At 37.3% G+C, this 21090-nt stretch overlaps 3 protein-coding genes across 9 annotated transcripts; all 3 read right to left on the bottom strand.

Moving 5' to 3' along the window:
• Window positions 1-723: 723 nt before the first annotated feature.
• On the bottom strand, window positions 724-8580 carry LOC119993229 (peptidyl-prolyl cis-trans isomerase CYP95-like). Of its 6 annotated transcripts, none has more exons than XM_038840251.1 (15): window positions 8423-8580; window positions 7541-7654; window positions 7342-7396; window positions 7097-7185; window positions 6934-7001; window positions 6790-6833; window positions 5520-5558; window positions 4598-4715; window positions 4345-4472; window positions 3743-4106; window positions 3189-3304; window positions 2581-2791; window positions 1793-2491; window positions 1642-1710; window positions 724-1321 (listed from the first exon to the last, which is right to left on the bottom strand). In XM_038840251.1, exons 2-15 carry the CDS (start codon window positions 7616-7618, stop codon window positions 973-975), a joined length of 2427 nt encoding a protein of 808 aa, XP_038696179.1. In that variant the 5' UTR covers window positions 7619-7654; window positions 8423-8580; the 3' UTR covers window positions 724-972. The 6 variants fall into 6 exon arrangements, with proteins under 6 accessions (XP_038696179.1, XP_038696180.1, XP_038696181.1 ...); XM_038840252.1 differs by having other exon boundaries at window positions 1793-2485; XM_038840253.1 differs by having other exon boundaries at window positions 2581-2767.
• A 609-nt stretch (window positions 8581-9189) lies between these two features.
• LOC119993024 lies at window positions 9190-12039 on the bottom strand. The gene is made up of 3 exons (XM_038839915.1): window positions 11876-12039; window positions 10578-11075; window positions 9190-10110 (listed from the first exon to the last, which is right to left on the bottom strand). The coding sequence occupies exons 1-3, from the start codon at window positions 11946-11948 to the stop codon at window positions 9584-9586; spliced, it is 1098 nt and encodes a 365-aa protein (XP_038695843.1). The 5' UTR covers window positions 11949-12039; the 3' UTR covers window positions 9190-9583.
• Window positions 12040-16463: 4424 nt separating this feature from the next.
• On the bottom strand, window positions 16464-18562 carry LOC119992853 (cytochrome b-c1 complex subunit 7-2, mitochondrial). 2 transcript variants are annotated; one of them, XM_038839648.1, is made up of 4 exons: window positions 18352-18558; window positions 18083-18240; window positions 17514-17561; window positions 16464-16718 (listed from the first exon to the last, which is right to left on the bottom strand). In XM_038839648.1, the coding sequence occupies exons 1-4, from the start codon at window positions 18443-18445 to the stop codon at window positions 16650-16652; spliced, it is 369 nt and encodes a 122-aa protein (XP_038695576.1). In that variant the 5' UTR covers window positions 18446-18558; the 3' UTR covers window positions 16464-16649. The 2 variants fall into 2 exon arrangements, with proteins under 2 accessions (XP_038695576.1, XP_038695577.1); XM_038839649.1 differs by lacking the exon at window positions 17514-17561 and having other exon boundaries at window positions 18352-18562.
• Between the last annotated feature and the right edge of the window lie 2528 nt (window positions 18563-21090).

Raw genomic sequence — 21090 nt, 5'->3', positions numbered from 1 at the left:
ACTCTGTCCATATATTTCTTAAATTATTTAGATATTCCTCAATGTTCTGGCCATGTAGATTAACTAAATATGGTTATTTTTCTATTTTAGAGAAGTGAACAAAGATGAAAAAGGGAGGAACTCTGCTTCTAAAATTGTTTTATTTTTTCTTTTTCAAAAAATATTTGAAACTCTGTCCATGTATTTTTCAATGTTCTAGGCATGTGAATGTCAGATTAACTAAATATAGTTATTTCCTTATTTTAGAGAATAAATATAGAAAATTAGTAAAAAAAAATATTTTTTATCAGATTACCTATTTTGCATAACAACTATAGTGATACTGATTTCCACGTTTGGATATTTATTACATAAAATAAAAATAAATTAAAGAACTCGCAACTCTCTCCAAAAGTTAGTGTCTTATACTCTTTATCATAAAAATTAATAAAATAAAGAATATGATAAATAATTTTATGTAACATTCATTGAATAAAAAATCTATATCCACTTATATTCTCATTTTATTCATAATTTTAAGAATCTGTAAAACCATTAACATGCGTCCTCGATGGAATTGTTTTATCATTATGTAACATTTGTTTCCGATTCTCATATCCTTTCCCATCATGATTTGATGGGCCAAACAATTACAATGCGGGTTAATAACACATTTGAAGTACCTACAGCCCGTGTTTCAAATTGCACACGACAGTAAAAAATGAGCTAATCACTGCAGCACAATAAAAGTAAAGACATGCTTTCTTAAACACACCAACCTCATATGACTCTTTAAATCCATTATTGAAAATAAAGCCTTAACAGCAGACCACGGATCAATCAATCTAGAACATACTATAAAACGGACATTTAACAACTGATCATAGACTCTGACGAGAAGGAGATCAATGTAAGTCCAGATGGGATAGCATGCAGAGAAACTAGTGCTCATCCAAACCAAAAGCACAATCGATGCTCTGATTTTCGCTCATTTTACAGTTGACCCGAGTCAGGAGAACCATCATCGTACGATGCCTGGACCTTCTTATTTGCAGGGCTTCCAGAAGTCGACCTTGACCTATCTTTGCTTAGTCGCCTAGGAGAACGGGATTCCAATGATGAGTGAGACTCTGATGGGCTCCTGCTCCTCAAAGGTGACCTACGCCTCTCGGCCCGTAGTGATACCCGAGATCTAGATACTTCAACTGGGGATCGACTCCGAATGGGACTATGACTATGACTAGAACGACGACTGCGATAGTTTGGACTGCGTGATACAGAGGTGCCTCTCCTGCGTGATACAGAGGGGCTCCTTGTTCTGCTTCTCCTGCTCCTCCTGTACCTGTAGACACGTCCCATAGGAATAACTTTCCACAAAAAGAAAATATGCATTCTGATGTCAGATTGCCAGGGTTCCTCAAGACACCTTTCAGGAGATTCAGAACACCCAAACAAACAAAACCAGGGATTTTGAGGGGAAAGGAGGAAAGAAAATTTTGCAAGAACACAGCCTTATTTTACCAAAATTCTGTACTGAAGACCTCTCTTTCCCCTGGTACGCTACACTCTAATACTCAACATCTAACTCTCACAAAACCCAAAAAAAAGAAAAGAATTGAAGAAATTAATGAAACACTAAGAAAATTGAGAGGCAGGACAAACCTTGGAGGAGTTCTTCCTCTTGGTGGACTTCTATAACGCCTAGGAGAATACCTTCTGTAACTCGAATATCTGGAAATACGAAGATGAACTCTCAATTTAGTTCTCCGAAAGAAAACAAAGTTCTAAGTATTCCCACAAATGTGTTTCCTACCTGTCACGGTCAACTCTGCCACCGTAACGATAAGATCGAACAGGAGAACGATCTGGAGAGGGGGTTCGGTATTGCCGAGCAAAAGAGTAACGCTGACTAAAACCTCGTCCCCTTCTAATTCGCTTGGAGGAGCCATCAAGAGAATCACTTCTAGACAAACTTCTTCCTCGAGCAGAAGGAGGTGACCTGGTCCTACGTACAGGGGAAGGGCTCCGTGAATATCTGCGACGAGTATTCCTGCTTGGGGGCTTAATCGGACTTCTGCTAATACTTCTCCTAGAAGGAGCCCGGCCTGAACTCCGGCTTATGCTTCTTCGAGAAGATCTCACCGGGCTTCTGCTAAAAGACCTCCGAGAAGATGTTCTGGCTGGACTTCTAGTAAGGCTTCTCCGAGACAAGGATTTCACGGGGCTCCTACTAATGCTTCTTCGAGACTGGACCCTCACCGGGCTTCTGCTGATGCTACGACCCTTTCTGCCCCTCACTGGGCTTCTGCTTACAGATGGGCTCCGACTGCTAACACTTCTGACAGGACTTCTGCTGATACTCCTCCGTGTGACAGGAGGAGGGCTTCTACTGACTCTTGCTATTCTGCTCATGCTCCTCTTAGGGCTAGCACTTGGGCTCCTGCTCATTCTCTTCCTGGGACTAATACTCATACTCTTACTCATGGTCCTCTTCGGACTCATGCTTCTGCTCCTGCTCATCAACTTTTAATAAAATACCAGATCTGGAAGAATCGGTTAACATAAAGAATAACTAAGGAGTGACAAGAATGAAGAGTAGACCTAGATTTGCCTGGGTGATCATCGACCACATCAGGCTGTCTATCAGTACTCCCATTAGACTTAGCATATGCTTCGATGCCATTGCTATGTTGTTCACCATTTTCTTTGGGGGACCGACTGCTTTCCTTCTCAATAACACCTGCTTCCTCTCTCCATTTACATCGTACAGAAACAGTTTTTTCATCTCCTGTCATAAGAGATAGATGCGCAGCTGCAGAACAGCATACAAACACAAAAGTGCCGAAAAAAAAAAGTTACACAAAAATACACAGATCAGACACAATCTTTCAACATAACAGACACAATGCCTCGAAAAAGTTGGAACTTAAAAACAAATTTAATGTGGCAATAAAGCTGTACATTTGGACCCAACACTGTCCTGCATCAACAGAGTGCTATTGAACCAAATACCTCATGTTGATGTCAGAACACAGAGCATGAGTCTCTAAATAGTATCAGCACTAACAAGAACCGATATCAAGGACAAGAAGTCGATTGATAACGACATGCAAAATCAAACAAATCAACAGCAACATAAACCAGCTTCTGGGACCCAAGTTACAAGGAGCAATAGGAATATGCTAAGAAATGCCAACCACATGACATACCAGCTTTCTGTGAAAGTTCTTTACATGTTTTACCCTGTCCTTGAGCATCAAGACCATCATCAGAGCTACTTCCACTTTTGCTCTCACTCTCAGAATTGGAAAGACCATCCAAGGCCCTAACGAAAAACACAGGTTTCAGTACATTGAAAAGATATCAGATCACAAGGAGTAACATACCACAACAGGGATAAAAAAAATATATACAGAATTGAAATGGCTCAGAAAGTAATATGCACAATGGTGTCTACTACACCAAGTACTCCATCAACTATCCAGATTATGGCCTTTTTTACCTAGGAACTGATCAGACTAACAAAATGTTTGTTAGAAACATTGACCAAGCACATATTGAAATACAGTAGAATAAAGGCCATGTTTTACAGATACATGCCAAGTATGCAATATGACACAAATAACCCACTTATAATGGTGCAAGCACAAAAAAATCTATCTTCAACCAAATCACAAAACCCTCGCCTCAACAGAAAAGGACAAAGCATGTACAATTTTAATCTCGCAGAAGCGAAAAGGACCACCAATTGAATCAAACCAACCTTCTTGATCGGTGCTTCAATCTCTTATCATGCCGCTTTCGCTTCTTATCACGCTTCCTATCTCTTCTTTTGAGACGCTTATATTTGTCTCTTTTAGAAGACCTCTTCCTCTTTTTGCGCCTGTCATCACTCGAAGAGGTTGCATCAGTTGATGATGATAAAGATGAATCGGAATCACTATCAGATTCAGATTCATCTGTTTCAAAATCAGAGGAACTCTCCGTATCAGATGAATAGTATCTTCTCCTCTTCTTCCTTCTGTCTCTTGAAGATTTCTTGTGTTTTCCCCTCTTCCGTATTTCACGACTATAGGCATCAGGGGAAGCATCCTTTCCTGCCTTCAGTTTACTTAATTTTTTCACGTCTGCACATAAATAATCAAACCAATGGGATACATTGATAGTTTGGTACAAAGTTACAAATAGAACATATACAAAAAAACAGATTGTTACTCATTATAAAAAGTAAAGGTGAATATAACTCCTCAAACTCAAGCCTACATCCAAAATGGGCAATGGAAATTCAAAATAAATGCTCAAAGAGCACTTAAACCAATATAAGCACTCAAAGTCAAAGAAAAGTCGATAGTTAAGGATCCTTACCCTCATTGAATTCCCCACACTTGATCACTTTCACTGTTACAACTGGTCTTCCTTCTTCATCGCCAGCATCTTCAATTTTTTTCAGTACTTCATCTCCTTTCACAAGCTTACCAAAAACTACATACTTCCTGTTAAAAGGACACCGCCATATAGAATATGTTTAGCACACAGCAATCAAAATGAATACAAGGCGGTATATGAAATGAAAGTTCTTATCAACAAAAAACAATAACAGAAGAGTAACTAAACAAACCTGTCAAGATGATGGCTGGCCTTAAAAGTGACGACGAAAATAGAACCAGAAATGTCACGATCAGAAATTGACATAGAAAGTAGACCAGGTCCATCATGCTTTAGCTGGGGTGACTCGTCTGAAACATCATCATTACAATATTTATACATAGTTAAAAACAATAGGTGAATGTAAGTATTGATGGGAAGAATTAATTACATTCATGAAAAAAAATTACTGTACCACACAAAAACTTGGAAGACGTTTAAATGCCTTCACCAGTTCCACCATTTTAAGCACAGAAAGATCAATTTGCAATATTTTAATGGCAGAATAAAACCATATGATGATTTATAATACAATAAATTAGTATGGCCATTCCAGACTAGAAATAAAGATGCAGTTTAATAAACATATGCTGCAAACTAATAATAGAATTTTCCACTTTTTCATCAGCAAACTTTCAACCCGTATCCAGACAGTTCATTAGCCCAAAAAGGCAATTAAGGCAAATATTTCTTATAAAGAAACCAAAAAATACCTTTATAACTAATTCCACAAAGAAACTTATTTTTAAAAAGAGGAAGTTACAAAGATGTACCCCTCCAAGAGGACAAAGAGAAGAAGCAAACAAAAGTCAGGTACTCTATGACACATTAATGCATTATCCTAACATGAAGGGCAAGTAAAAACACCCTGCCATACATTTTCTCAAGTTTTCATTCAGCTCCTCCAGATGCAGTAGCCATAAGGACACACATATACTTAATGAGAATAATGAAATAGAATAACAATATTGCTTATAAAAAAAACAATATTACCCATTAACCAAATCAAGAATTGAAAAAATCCGAGAGTCATTTATTAAGATTTACTTCAAGGAAAACAGTAAAAAAAAAAACTCTATTGCCAGTTCATAAAGAACAGAAACAAATATCCTCACCTGGAAACTTCCCCCCATATATGCTTTCTCCACCAGCACCTACAAAAGGAAATTAAAATCTAATTGATCATAACCAGCAATAAAAATTACTCCTGTTAATTCTATAAATGGTAGCTAAAGACTCTCGTGTTGCTGAAATATCGACCAAAACAAACTCGATCTTTATAATTAATAATGAAATTCAATTAGTCAATTTGAAAATGATATAAATTAATTAATATAGCATGATCACATATCATAAATTCATAATCATTATATTTAGCAAGATTATGATTGGATTAAAAACAAAAACTCAATCTAAGGTAGATGTAGTGGACCACTGAGAGATGAGGAGCCCTTGTCGCACTGATGGTGCCCTACTCCTCATAGCTTGTGTTAGGTGCAGGTTTAAATTACTCCCTCTCTAAAAATGCTTATCCATAAAACAAATCTGCTCAAGACATAAGATGAGAGGTTCATCCCAGATGGCTTTAGGCATGTACAACATAAAATGTTAGAGCTCCAATGCAAAAATTTGAAAACTCCGAAGTAGGAAGTGCTAAAAAGAAAAAAGGAAGGCTGGGGATTAAATTGAAGTACCAAAATATGATACTATAATATAAGCTGAGAGAATCAAGATGAACGGACCCAAATTATTTTCCTGATAAACCTATGTAGCTGACCCTAAAGCATTAAGATTAAAGCTTTGATGAATGATGACAACAACTACTGCAAAATCACATAATAACCAACACTGAAGCTCATATTCAATAGGTGTAAAAAGATAGAGAAGTATTTTTACTGAATCTTAAGTGAAGGTACTGCTAAACTATACTCGTTCCCCAACCCTGCCTAAAAAAGTTGTTTATGTTTTTACCTTTTAAACTCCAATAGGGTACCCAATCGAAAGAATCACAACCTCTAGTTTAAATTGAAGGGGTATAACAGAGCAAATATCAGAAGTAAAACAGCTCTCGGTCCAAAAAATGAAGAATCACAAGCCATCAGGGTCCAAAAAAGAAGTTTACTGAGCCATACATCGATAAATGTATTTCAAGTCTCTAACATTATAGATACAAACTTTTATTAAAGAGATATAGATAGCTCATAAATTATCCTTCAAGTGGATAGGATTACATTATAGATGCAAATGCATTAGGACAAGACGTATAATAATATATTCAGACATTTCCCACCCTAAATTTGAGTCATGACTTGGATCTTGCCACAACTAGTACCTTCAAAAGTAATAATGGAATTATAAAATGAAAAAAGCAAAAAGAATACATACCATCTTGTCTCAATAAATCGCCACCCTGCAAGATAAAGCATAAGCTGTAAATACACATACCAAGAAAGACGTCGTTTAAAAGACTGTTACACACGACAAAGATTATCAAATTTTAAATTGATTGGACAACTTAGTAAGTACAACCTTAAAACTACATCACAAGAAAAGCAGTCGTGAGCGTCAGCCCTGTATCCTACACCAAACAAGGGTAACCGACCAAAAGAGAGACCACTTCTAAGCCACACTAACAAAATTCTAAGAACAAAAGCCAAAACCATCTTCATGCATGCAATACTAAGTGACAAACCTCTGCCATGGAACCCCTAATGATGCGGTGAAAGAAGGTCCCTTTGAAATGCAGTGGTCGTCCTGTTTTAGGTCCAATTCCCTTTTCACCTGAGATTGAAATTCTCAATAAATAGTTGAAGGGTTAAATTTGCCGATGTCTGATATCAAATATCAGGAAAAAAAGACCAAATTGTTGACGCAAAAGGTACTTATTGTAAGGAAAAACAACAAATCCAGAATATTAATTATGCAATCATGTGTCACCTGTACAGAGGGAACGAAAATTTTCAGCAGTCTTGGGTGCAACATCGTAGAACAGCTGCAGAATCAAAGATTGCCCATAAATGAACTAAATATTTCTCTTTAATCAAAGAGAAGAAAAATCAGACATTGACAGCATTAGTGAAGAAAAAAGAATACAGGACTAGAGCATTGCAAATCTCCACACAGGCACACAATATACCTCAAAAACCATTCTTTCAATAGGATCACCATCGATAGAAATATCCATAAAAACCAGCGTGTTCTTCTTCTTTGCCATCCTCTGTGTTTTCCAGTCTCACTATTAGAGCTCAAGCTATTGGTGACCACAAATAAAACGCAAAAGAAATGTATGCTTATACAAGCTGATAAATAAACTCCTCAATATTCTAACTATAATGACAAAACTAACAATCAGAGCTCAAAGCAGTATCACCAAGACAAACAATAACGGATATATTCTTAGCACTACCTTAAACCTAATTCAACATCCCAGTAAAATTTCAATAACTAACGAGGAACAATATATCAAGCTCCTTTAAAGCACTTGAAAAACCATCAAAAACTCTTACAGATCTAAGCCTTTCTCTGACTAATTATGTCAGGAAACAAATGCACAAAAACAGTAATAGCTGCTATGGATCAAATCAAGATCACGAGCACAGTTCTTTTGCGTATAATTTCTATAACCACAACAATGCTGTGAAGGGCACTTGCAAGAGGAATCAAAGTTCTAAATCGATTGTTGATAACAAAGTATTTAGAATACAATAAACATCTCACAACGAATTCAAAACCCCAAACCCTACGTGACGCCAGCACCAACTCACAAGAACAGACCCTTCATCAAATCATCTTGGCGAGCTATAATATGCGAAATCAAACTAACGCTAGCTACATGTAAACTGAAAGCGCATATTGCAAAATTTAACAGAAATTATAAACAACAAATACGATACTACATATTTCGGATCAGGAGCGTAAACAAGGAGAGAAGATGAAAGAAAATTAGCAAAAATTGAAACTAAGAGTAAAATGAGTGTGATTGTGATTGTGTGTGCAGACGAGAAACCCTAGGGTTCACCTGAGAGACGCAGAGCCACAGAAAATAAGGTTGAGAAATGAGACGGAAGAACACGCTCAAGTTAGTCTCTGAGCTCCTTCTGCTAGCGCATGAAGTGACCAAGCCACCCCTGCCCAACGTTACTTATGTCTGAGAATCTGAATTGCAATAATCCAAACAAATCCAACCCATTTAAGGAAAACCGACCAAGAAAATAAACAAACCCAACTAATGGGCTTTGGCCTAGTTGTTCGCCGTGTGTTGTTTTCAGTGTTATTAGAACCGGCCACCGGCGGGGCGGTCTGATAACACTAGTTTTTTAAAGCATTATTATTGGGTCTATGAATGCTGCAATCATTTTTTTTTATAACTGAGAACTATTTTTTATATGCTTATTTTTTGAATATTCAATATATGTTAAACTTGGGTTGTAATATCTTTGAACATTCAATATATCTTAAACTCGGGTTATAATATCTTAAACTTTATAATATTATATTTTATGATTTTTATAATTAAATTTAATTTAATTTATACTTAAAATTAATTTTAAGTATAAATTCTAAATATTTTATTAATTAAATATCAATGATTTATTAATACAACGTTAATAAATTTTGTATAAAAACATTTATTAATAAAATATTAATAATGTCAACAGAATCGCTAGCATCCGCCACTTATTTGGCGGAGCGGGACCGCAAAGCGGCTTTGTTGTGGATCCCCGCTCACCAAACAAGCTAATCAGCTTGAAGCATGTAAACTTGAATAAAACTACATTTCGTAAATAAATAACTTTTTTTTTCCCTCATTATTTTATTCAGCTAAAATCCAAAAATACACAACATGATCACTTTATCAAATCACTCTACTACTCCATCATCCATATATTAGTATACTAACCAACTTACCCTGAAACATGTAGAGAATTTTCTAAACATACGGGGTACGAACCCGAGGGTTTACTCCATCGGGATGGATCCAAAATACCCTACTTTGGAGAGATTCTCAAAACACAAAAGGCTTGCCAAAAATAAAAACAACCGTAGATAAATAATATTTTTTATTTTCAAAATCACCATAAAAAAAAAAGAAAAAAAATACTAATACAGGAACCGACTTCAACTTTGAATCTCTTAGTACGGTATGCAATCAATGTAGACCAGCTTCACATGACATGAGTCATGGTTTACGAACACTCAAGAGCTTCACATCATCAATAACAGGACCACACAGGGAAGAGAAGTCGTCACTTCTCATAGTGTAAAACCTGCTGTAGAAAATAATCCTTGTTCTCACAGAATTCGCAACAAATCTAAGCGAAGCTCGCTTGAACCCTCCTTTGCCTTTGGACTCATAAGGGACCTTAAGTGTGTCTTTCCCTGCAAATGCCTCAACCATCAAGGACCCTGCACAAGCATTACTGGCATCGCCAACTGTAAATGACAGAATATAAGTCCGGCCAACGACGGTTCGCGCAATCTGGGCTATTGCACTTTCTTTTCCTGCTACAAGCTCCACTGCTCGTCGTCCTTGCGGAACGTTGAAGTGTTCGGAATCAATGTACTTCACTGCCTTGAGTGATTCAACCATCCAACCGGGGAGCGGAGAGTGATCATCTTCAATGTTTGGAGGAATTAGTACACCCCATGTTGTGTTGGGTAGCATGTAGGGTCCCTCTTCAAATCCACCGTTTTTCAATATGTTCTCTGCACAATTTCACATACCCAACAATCAATTTCAATGGGGTAATACAATTTTCGGTCATTTAAAGAATTAATCAGGTCAAACATTCAAACTCGATAACCCAAAAGTTAAAAATTGTTCTAATATGCACACCCAGGTATATTTTAGACTATTAGGCAGAATCTATTCCAACAATGAAAAATCTATCCATGTGCATATTGTCATATTGGAACAATTTTCAATTTTGGATTCAAAGTTTGAACATTCCGTGACTAAGTTAGAAATTGGCAACTCTTTAAGTTATGGCTATATGAAAATTACCCAAAAAACCCGTATCAAACGGTGGTTATTTTCAAAAAAGAATAGTGAGAACCGACTAAAAACCGACCATTTACACCCCTATTTTTAGTGACCAAAAATTATATTAGCCCTCGATTTCAGCTCTAAGCGACAATTACTAAAAACTTGAATTGGGTTTTCCAGTACTTACTGTTTGAGGCTCTAGGAGGGTAGAGAGCTCTGGATGCAACAGAGTCAATCAAGGGTCCACAAGCCGGATCCTCTTCCACACCAGGATTGTGTAAAACAAGCTCAACATCATCTGATTCAGCTTGAAAGGCCCAAGCATAGCAATCCCAGCCATTACTGCTATACAAAGTTTGCATAGGAAGAACACCCCAATCAGGGGAGACTGAGACATTCAGTTTCTCCTCTTGTGCACAAGTCCTAGCAGCACAGAATGTGATGGAATAATACATTCCTTTGATTACTTTCATTCTTTGCTTGATTGATGCTTCATTCCCAAGCCTTATTGCAAAGGCTCCTTCTGGTACTACTAGCAACATGTCTCCTTGCTTTTGCCCTGACTTTATGTACTCTACAAACCCTGCTATCTCCCACTCTGGGATTGCGTTCCGGCCGATCACCACCGTCCCTTTCATATCCGACGGCTTTGGACCCAACTCAAAGTTCCCATTTGGCAGCAACCCTGTATTGTTTGTTGACAAAGAAAAGGGAAAAAAAAATGAAATTATGAATCTCATTTTCTCTACCATGAGGAATTCAAATATGTCGTATTTTGATTACCTAATAGAATTCTAGATACAATAAAATATTGGCGAATTGCCGAGAAATTATTCAATGGTTCTCGCACACTATGTCATATACAAAAACCAATAGGATGGTGTGCTAATTCACTAACAGTTGTTGACAATGCATGAATAGTTGAGAATGAAGATACATAATTTACAATACAAATTTAAAAAATGTGCCAATTTTACACTATATCGACAATTCAATATGTCACGTGGTGTATCAGGACCACTGAATAATTTGTCGGAATTGTCTAACAAGACAATAAATGGCAAGTAATTTTGGGCAAATTTTAGCTGTGGTTACAAAGTGGGCAGGCTACTATATATGGTAAGGGTTTTACTGAGATTTACGGTTGTATTTATTGAGATTGGCGGTTTGGTTTGGTCACGTTCCTGTTGGGCCCATTAAAGGACCAATCGCAAACCCAAAGGCCCATGACAGACCATGTTACTTCCTCTGCACAATCGTACCAAAATGAGCAGAATCTATCTATCTCCCTATCTACCCTCTGATCACATTGAATTATCTTCAACACTATGGAAATGACTAGTCAAGCAAGGTTGTCGGAAACAGACTAGCTAGGTAGACGAAACAACTTCAAGTACGACGTAGTTCTCCAGACACCGGAGAAGATAATGAAATTCAAAATTCAAAATTCAAAATGTGCAACTGTGCAAGTATGCAAAGGCTTACCGTCTATTCTAGAGAAGGCGATGTGGAAGGAAGTGAACAGGAGCGCACACAGCAATATGATGGTCCCTCGCATTGTGGAAGCTCTGTGCGGTTTTCTAGAGAGAGAGGGGGGGAGGGAAGGAGGGTTAGAGAGAGAAAATAAGGTGGTGGAGCGGAGTGGGATGGGAAGGCCGTAGAAGTGAGAGAGGAGATCGAGGTTTATATCCATGATGCAGTGCGAGAAGGACCTTGGATTTCGAGAGAATGACGAATATGCCATTTTGTGTCTTCACGTGGGGGTTGATTGACGAATTTGACCTTTATTTTTAATAATGAATGACCGTAAAAGATTTCCTATGCGCTTGCACCGGTCCCAAACTCGGATAGAGGATAAAAGTTACGATAAATAGATCGGCAATCAACATAAAATTTCGCCTACTCTTGCAGTAGGTCTCAAATTTGAATAAAGGATGAGGGTTGCGTTAGGTCGACAATCAAAATAAAACTTTCTCAAACCTATACGTGACTCAAGAATAATTTTTTTTTGACTATATGTATTATGTTAGAAATACAAACACATTAATAAATATTGTCCACTCTAGGTCAATGATTCACACATATTTATTCTCTTGCGTCGTCTCCCTTGTAGTTAGGCCCAAAAACGCATTTGTTCGGTGAGAGATACTTGGACTTTGCTTATATGACATTCATAATTGTTTGAGTTATGCGAATCGGGTGTGAGATTACAAGTCTTAACATTAAATTGGTAAAACAACAATGCTATGATTTGTAGAAGCCAAATTATGGGATTGCATCTAAATTACTAAACTAGCCCTGCATAATGTAGCGGGGAAGGAGGAAATCGTGATGTCAGAGGGGGAAGAAACATATCACGAGGGGGGCCTGGGCCTGGCCGGACTAAAAAACGGGCCCCACAAAGTGACCTAATGCCAAATGTACTGTTAAATCGTGGCCTGTTTCTGGGCTTCCAACAAAGAACAAGGCATGTGGGCCTACAGGCTTTTAAGCCATGAAAGTGGGCCGACTTTGATATCAGCCACATCTGCATGTGGACGACCGAGCTCAGGCCGGGTTTCCAGGGGGAACCCGATCGAGTCATGATCCGTTTTGTATCTTCCAAGTTTTTTATCTGGCCCAATATTCACCAATAGTTATCCTCAATTCACTCTTATGCCCTACTCTCCTTCTTCTATAAGACTATTATATATTTGTTAAAAGACCAAAAGATACCACATCGATCGGTTGGGCCATGAGGAGCAAATTCGTAAGAATAATCCGATGTATCGACGAGAATTTGAATCCGAAATGATGAACATTATTTACACCATATTTTTTACTAAGAACACCCCACTTTAGTGTGTTTTTAAAGGGTTATTAGAGTGTACTTAGTTAAAAAGGGGATGTAAATAATATTCATCATCGGAAATGGATGTGTATGGTGGTGTAGATTTATGAGAATATCTAATGTTTTCTTTAATTTCCTTATCAAAATTCTATATCATAAAATACAATATTTGTTTTTGTTTTTGTATATGAAATCATGTGACATAATATTGGGGCTTGGTGGATGAGAAGGAAACAGGCACCACCTCGATCTTCTCATCAGAAGTAGGAATCAAATGGCACCCATGTGAATCTCATCGGATGATTCAATTCAATTCATTCATTCAAGCTCTTTAACAAGAAAACAACACAAATTATTTTATTGTTGTTGGAATAGAACAATTCGATCGATCGCATGTTAGTGCATATATACAAGATTTTGTCACCTTTAGGAAGCCAAGCAAGAGGTGCACGTACACTGATCTTTACCATCACAATATAAAGTGGACATTGCCATGACTTGAATATAAAAAAGAAGTATATTTATTTATGATGTCAAAATACCAAAAACACATATATCTGTTCTCTTAAAACACTAGTCAGTTATGCTGGAAATCCAAATCCAAATACACCAAGAATATTATCAGTTATAGACCATGGGCCTACGTGAATTTATTCTTCTTCATGGGTCATTATCATTAATTTATAGGTTTAGAAAACGTGTCACTTGCGTGAAATCTCAATTTCGACTTGAATATAAAAAAAAAAAAAAGTTGCAACTTGAGAAAAGCAGTTGTCTAGTGAGAGTCAATTACGAATTAGCTCTTTCGCTCGGGGTGAAATGGAAAACGGCAAGAACCAATCTCCCTTCCACAAATGTCTCAACGTGGCTAGCATTCATTGCAGGTTGTCCCAGATCTAAGATTTTATGGAACACGTACAGAAATCCATATCAAGACACATGAATCTACGCACCAGCTGAAATGCACATGTTTACATTGAATTATGAAAGAAATGGAAGCTCGTCAATCCAAGTCTAACCTCTGTGTCGTTAAACGACAACGATATCATCGGGTTTATCTATTTTAGATAGTCAAACGACTTGAACTAGACCTAAACTCGGGTAGAACAAGCCACGTGCGCAACCTATCAACAGATAAATTTGGTCCAGACTCGACCCGAAATCGAACGGAGATAAGTACTATTAGGGATACACTTTTGTCGGAAGCGGAGAACCAACTGAGTTATCCCAATTTGGTTTATCCAAGTCCAATCACCTTAGATCGAATCTATGTTTTCTATGCGGTATTCGACCTACTACAACTAGGGTCAAGTGGAAAGAAAAGAAAAAAAAAAGTGAACTTATTTCAGAATAAAACAAACAACAACAAACGATGAGCCTCCCCATTAAAGCTGGCGGGGGTCTTTCTCACATGGCCAGTTTATGAAAATATGAATGAGAGAGTTTTTACAAATATAGAGACATAAGATGTGGTGGGGTGGTTGTATATACGAAGGAACTCATTTTTCTTCCATTTTTTAAGACCAAAAAGTTCCACATTTTTTGGTAAAATTCTAAATAATTTGGTTTATAAGATACAACTCCACCACAAACACACGTAAGTGTTCGAATGATGTGTGTGATCTTGGTGATCAAGATTCGAATCCCCTATTCTATTTTTTAAAAAAAAAACAACACTTGAGTGCACTTTTGAAAGACAAGACTGTGAGAGCTTTGAGCACAGACAGACCAGACAATACCTTAACTGCATTAGATTATGTCAAACCTTCTCACATTCTTCTTCTCATTTCACTCAATTTCTTAAAAAAGAAAGTTTTCATGTGTCCAGTAAAAAGGAGATCTACTGGTTCGAATCCTTGATGCGTAGAAGTATAGATAAAACGGTAAAGACACCCATGTAAGCAGTCACTTAACTAGAGGTTGGTTAGGTATATGAAACAAACTAAACATAGAAGGCAGCCGCACGTGGATACATTTATGCAGAGACATGCCATAATGGATTGATATGTGGACGCAAATTTTGTTCCAGTTCATGTGATGGCGACCTAGCATTAGTTGGGGGGAAAAGGTATTCAAAAACGTTAGGAATCCCAATAAATGACATCTCAATAGTGAATCTTATCACTTAATTGATGTAAATATAAGGACCCACAAAACCTAGTGATTGAATAAGAATAACACATCCACTACTGTGATGACTGAGATTCCCATCACTTCTAAAAAGTGTCACATTTTTGACAAGTGTCATCATTTACCAAGACACAGATCCATAGGCACACATTTAATTTTCTTCACAGATTTGCGAATGCTTCATTTCCTACAAGCAGAAACGGAGAAACTAAAGAGTCTTATACGCTAGGAAGAAGAATTGTTGCAAAGAAACTACCCATTTGATTTTATCTGTTGAATGCTTGCTTTGGCCATTGATGCGCCATCAATTGTCCCCTTGGGGTAAAGATACATCAACCTGTAGATTTTTCTAGTACCTGCAACTGTATGTCTATATATATATATATATATTGTAGCTCCAATTGCACAATTTTGATGCACGACGGAGTCATGTCACTACCATGATTGGCAAGACAAGCCGCAGCCACGTCCAGCGCAATACACTACTAACTCAGTAGATTGAAGAGACTGCTACTTGTTTAACCTAACACTTAACAGATCCTCTCAACTTGTTACTAACATATACAAATCATTTTTTAACAAAACAGGAAAGACTACTAGTCAAACATTATCAGTTTGGCAAACTCGAGACTACTACAAATAATTGCATAGCCTGAATAGTACAGAAACGCAAGAGTTGCACTATCAGGTATGTGACCTTACAAAGATCCCATCTTCAGGTACTGATCACTATACACAAACTCATTGCCAACGGAGAATAATTTTTTAGAATTTCCCAATGGACTGGATTCCAATTCATTGCACCCACATATCGAAAACCACAGCCCATTATCTAATTGCCAAGAGTTCCTCATCGGAATGGCACACACAGATCAGCGTCTTCACCATAAAAACCATCTACTAAACAGTCACAGAACACAAGTGACCTTTTCGATATGTAGAAACCGTGTGCCATGTCAAAGGAGACAAGATAAAATTACCAACAAAATCTTCAAGTTCTACAGCACTAATAGGAAGAAAAATATTAAGATGTAAAATGACATCTTCTGGGATCCATAACCTCGCCCGGGCAAATATATTAAAAGCAAACACCGAAAAGAAAACCCTTATCATATAGTAGGAGACAAACTGGCTTATTGCAGCAAATTGGCAACATATTGTCACATATTTATTAGAGAAGTGCTATGAAAGGCATATCCCATCTTCCGTCAACAGCAGAAAAATTCTGTAACAATCACAAACATATAATTCGATCTAAGATTCACCCACCAGCATAAGCGACAGGAGAAGCATATATACTCAGGGAAGGGTGCGCTGATAGAGGGGCAAGGCACCCAAAGCCTCACGTTCTTCTCTTTCCCGCTTCACCTGCAAAAGTTTAACATTGTAAAGGATTTCAGACCACATGTATCAACTTTCTTTTCCTAAAGAAAACAAAAGTCCGTTATTCCTAAAGCATAACTCACTCATCAGTCATCATAACATTACTCAGGCATTCAACTAAAACAGGAAGGCTATTTGGCAACCACTTATACAGCATACTGAAAAAGAAACAGCCAACAAATCACGAAATGCATCCCAAGCCGAGCTTCTTCATGTGACAAATAACATTTCAGTCGTCACTCCTATGTCCTAATTGTGCATGGATATTCGCAAAACTTGGGAAGAGAGCTTTCTCAAAACATGGAAGTCAGTCAACAAAAAATCTTTGAGAGCGTGATACTAATTCTCAGCAGTTTAAAAGACAGGCAATGCATATATACTTCTCAGAATTTCAATAATTACGCACCAACAATGCATGAAACACAACATCTTTTATTGTTCTGGATTGGGTTTTAGGACCCCTGCCCTGAAGCAGGTAGTGAGGAACCACCCACTGAACTAGAGGCCATCATCAACTCAATAAAAAAAACCATTCAAGAAACAAAGCATTTTTTTTATTGTTCTGGATTAGGGGTTCTAGGACCCCTGCCCTGAAGCAGGCAGTGAGGAACCACCCAGTGAACCAGAGGTCATCATCAACTCAATAAACAAAGTGTTTTAAATGGTGTTACAGCAAGTACAACATAATAAAGGTGTTAATGGAAGTTCCACGGGACATAGATGAATATAGATCAGAGACTGGAAACTAAAAAGAACTTTTCCCTTTAAATGAGTACTTACAAGAGCCAGCATATCCTGAAGGTAGCTCCTGAAAGGGGTTTGTTTCGCCTGGAGAAAGGTGTAATGAAAAAAAATAAGCTTCTGGATCATAGCCATGGAATAAAAATGCAGAAATCAGCAGAAAACCAATCAAATTTCCCCAGTATGCTTTATCGTATTTAAGGGGAAATAAAAAGAGAGCAATGAGTTCCTCATCCCATCCAGACTAAAGCCATGGTAGAACCATGACAAATCATTTGATATCCATACGCACAAGAAAGAAGAAACACATCAACGTAATTCTCATATGACATAACTAACTAAGACAACACAGTATGAATAGGGATGTCGTTCAATAATATTTGCAAACAAAAGTTTCTTGATATGAACAAACACGTTCTACCTGTAATGTAGTCAACACAATTTTGACAGAATTCGGTCCACACAGCATCCCAATTCGCACACAAAAACAATTATGGTAAAAGACACACAAACTAATACATATTATTTCCATATCCTATCCTTTTCTGAATAACCAACCACAAAACACCAACGAACGAATCGACGCGAAAAAGAGTAGTGAAATGCACCTGAAGATCCTCTGGAAGGTACTTGTGCTTCATGGAGAGGTCCATGGCGCGCTTGAGGCGCTGATTACGAGCATCCACAATCTCTCTGGGCAGCCGATTCAACGCCTCCTTAATATCCAGATCGTAGTACGGATCGTACAGATCGTCGTATCTAAGCCCTAACAGCCGATTCAATACATATAACAAATCAACACCTACAACTAACCTGCGTATATATTCCTACAGTGCACCAGAACAAGAAAAAAAAGATTAGGGTTCGAACAGCTAACCGTAGTGGCGGAGACGCGTGGATACGGCCTTCATGTGCATTTTTGCCAAAGGATTCTTCTTCGGATCTACGATTTTCTGCAGAAACGACGACATTTTGGTCGATCCTTCTCTCTCTCACCCTCTGCAACTATCTACTTCTGGCTGCGGTAGTCTTGCCTCGGCTTCTCTCGGTTTTCCTGGAATACTCTTCAAGTGTGTGTCGATTATTAATTGCGATTATTTGTTGTTTTTTTTTTTTTTAAATTTATTTTATCTGATCTATGCGAGATTTTTGGGTTGGTGAACCGTGAACGACGAATTCAGAGGCAAACCTACTAACTATTGGTCTTGGGCCTGGAACTCTGGTGGTAGTTTTGATATGCCCAACAATGCTAGCCCATCACAATTGAGCCCACGAGAGGAAATCTGTTGACATTTTTTTTTTTAAACTTTACACGTTTATATAAGAACGGTTTTCAGGTGCGGTATCCCATATTTTATTTAAAGTGCGGATTCATCTAACATCATTCACGTGCAAGTCCCATCACGTATGGGGGTCGCACTTACACCAAATGAATGGTGTCAACAGATTTGGTGCTACGGGCCCGCGGCTCCATACACGTTGTTAGAAAATTCAACCCAAACACTACAAATTAATATGATTTTGTTGTTCTTGAGTCATCGTCATTGATTCTTATGTTCGAAAAATACGTTGGTTGCATGAGAGAGACTGGACATTTGCTTACATGCTATTCGTTTGAGTTATATCAATCCGATATGAGATAAATTCTTAACACACTCTCACTTAAAATTCAATGCATCTTTAGCACCCATTCATAATTTAAAGTTTAAATTTTGTGACATTCACATGCATTTCTTTTTTTTTGAAATATCACTGAGAAATATGATTTTGATTGGAATCGAACTTTGAACGTACATATGCATAACCTAATCGATTTTCAATCGAACCACCTCTCATTGACATTCATGCATGCTAATATTTTAACGTTCTCTTGTTTAAATAATGCTAAATGTCATTCAAAGCATCAAACTCTATGATTCTCCAATTAACTATTGTATGGTCCAAAATGAGTGTTCTTGAGACATGGCTTTAACAATATATTGTGGCCATTAAATATTTAGCACCCAAATCTCCCGGTTAAGACCACACCTTTGACGACACCAAGACAAAAAAGAAGATGAGATTTCACATGGTGTAGAAGAATCACATTTCCTCCGTCCATGTAGAAAGAACATAAAGAGCAAACCATGAATGTCTCAAGAAAGAAGAACATCACACCTGCGGTTGCCTTGGAACATATATATGGGGATGTAAAATTTTGTCCGGTTTGGATGGTCGAATTTGTCCGACCCGTATTATATTAAGTTTGGACATACGTTATATGTTTGAAATTTGAGTTCAAACACAAAAAATTTATCCAGTTTAAAGTCGGGTATGAGTCCAAATACATAAATCTTGTTCAATTTACTTGTCTGAACCCTAACCCGGATTAGGTTATTGTCCAATTTACTTGTCCGGATTTAAACCAAAATGGATTTTGTCAATTAAGTACGTCCGAAATTAAATCCGAGTTAGGTCTAGACATGTAAATATTTCGTAAACACATGTTGTTGCCCGATCCGAAACCGACCTTGAATCGATTTTTTGCCACCCCTACAGATATATATACCTTGATCATTACTTTCACTATAATTTGTTTAACCAAAAACGACACCATACAAACCTGTCTTTTGAACTTTCAATATGGGTCTAAATTCGAGCCGTCAGACCTGCGGGCACAGATGTTTCCAATCTGACAACATGATAAGTTAGGCCAAAGCTAAGCACGTGACCACAAGAATATATACTTTTCACTACATGACATGCATGTACATATATATCCCTCATGTATATGTGTGGAATGTAACAAGTGGTCAAACTCGAACCTATATATATACCTCATGTCTTCGTTGCTATGATTCTTTTGACCTAAAAATGAATTGTAAGAATGTAATCGTTATAATTGAATTGCAGCCTTGCAACATATCTCAATATTCTCTCTGTCACCTAGTGGAGAAAGAACACATTGTTAAAAATCCAAACCAAAACACATTAACAAATATTGTTCGCTCTATTTCACGGGTTCACACGGATTTGTTTTCCTGAATCGTCTCCATAATACTTAGGCTTAGAAAACACGTTTGTTGTGTGAGAGATACTTGATTTTTACTCATATATTACTTAGTTGGGTTTGTCAATCCAATATGAGATAACAAGTCTCGACCATAGAACCATAAAGGCAATAAACATTTGAAATTTGAACACATTGGTAACATACCATATATATGAAATATCTAGCCGTGGCAAGTATTTGTTTGACTAAAACATCCTCAGTGGTTACATTTAATTACATAAATGCCCTATTTTGCATAAGCTTGCATCTAAAAACAAAATTTTTTTTTAGAGAAACGCCCAAATAAAAAACTCAAATTGGTCAATTAAATCTCAATCCATTTGCATGATTGCATCTCAAGATCCAAACCTAAATGAGGGTAAATTTTTTTATCATAAATGAGGGGTATTTCTAAAAATTATTGATTAAAATCCTAAATATTCCTGAAATGGTTGGTCCGCGTAACATTTACCAAATATTACTTAAAATGTAACATATATGAGTAATTCAGATAACACTCATATATGTGATATCTTATAGAGATCTCGAGTTCGAGTCTTCCCATCCCTTTCCCTATAATAAAAA

Source organism: Tripterygium wilfordii, chromosome 23, assembly GCF_013401445.1.
Source record: "Tripterygium wilfordii isolate XIE 37 chromosome 23, ASM1340144v1, whole genome shotgun sequence".
Lineage (NCBI taxonomy): Eukaryota > Viridiplantae > Streptophyta > Magnoliopsida > Celastrales > Celastraceae > Tripterygium > Tripterygium wilfordii.
Note: the sequence above shows the minus strand (reverse complement) of the source record. Positions and strands in the feature narration are given on the sequence as shown.

Coding starts and splice junctions, on each gene's coding strand:
- LOC119993229 (XM_038840251.1), bottom strand. CDS start 7,618: ATGGCAAAGAAGAAGAACACGCTGGTTTTTATGGATATTTCTATCGAT. Junction 7,397..7,540: donor TTGAAAGAATGGTTTTTGAG/GTATATTGTGTG, acceptor TTGATTCTGCAG/CTGTTCTACGATGTTGCACC. Junction 4,716..5,519: donor ATATGGGGGGAAGTTTCCAG/GTGAGGATATTT, acceptor ATGATGTTTCAG/ACGAGTCACCCCAGCTAAAG.
- LOC119993024 (XM_038839915.1), bottom strand. CDS start 11,948: ATGCGAGGGACCATCATATTGCTGTGTGCGCTCCTGTTCACTTCCTTC. Junction 11,076..11,875: donor CGCCTTCTCTAGAATAGACG/GTAAGCCTTTGC, acceptor CAAACAATACAG/GGTTGCTGCCAAATGGGAAC. Junction 10,111..10,577: donor CCCTCCTAGAGCCTCAAACA/GTAAGTACTGGA, acceptor GAAATTGTGCAG/AGAACATATTGAAAAACGGT.
- LOC119992853 (XM_038839648.1), bottom strand. CDS start 18,445: ATGTCGTCGTTTCTGCAGAAAATCGTAGATCCGAAGAAGAATCCTTTG. Junction 17,562..18,082: donor ACCTTCCAGAGGATCTTCAG/GTGCATTTCACT, acceptor ACCTTTCTCCAG/GCGAAACAAACCCCTTTCAG. Junction 16,719..17,513: donor TTCAGGATATGCTGGCTCTT/GTAAGTACTCAT, acceptor AAACTTTTGCAG/GTGAAGCGGGAAAGAGAAGA.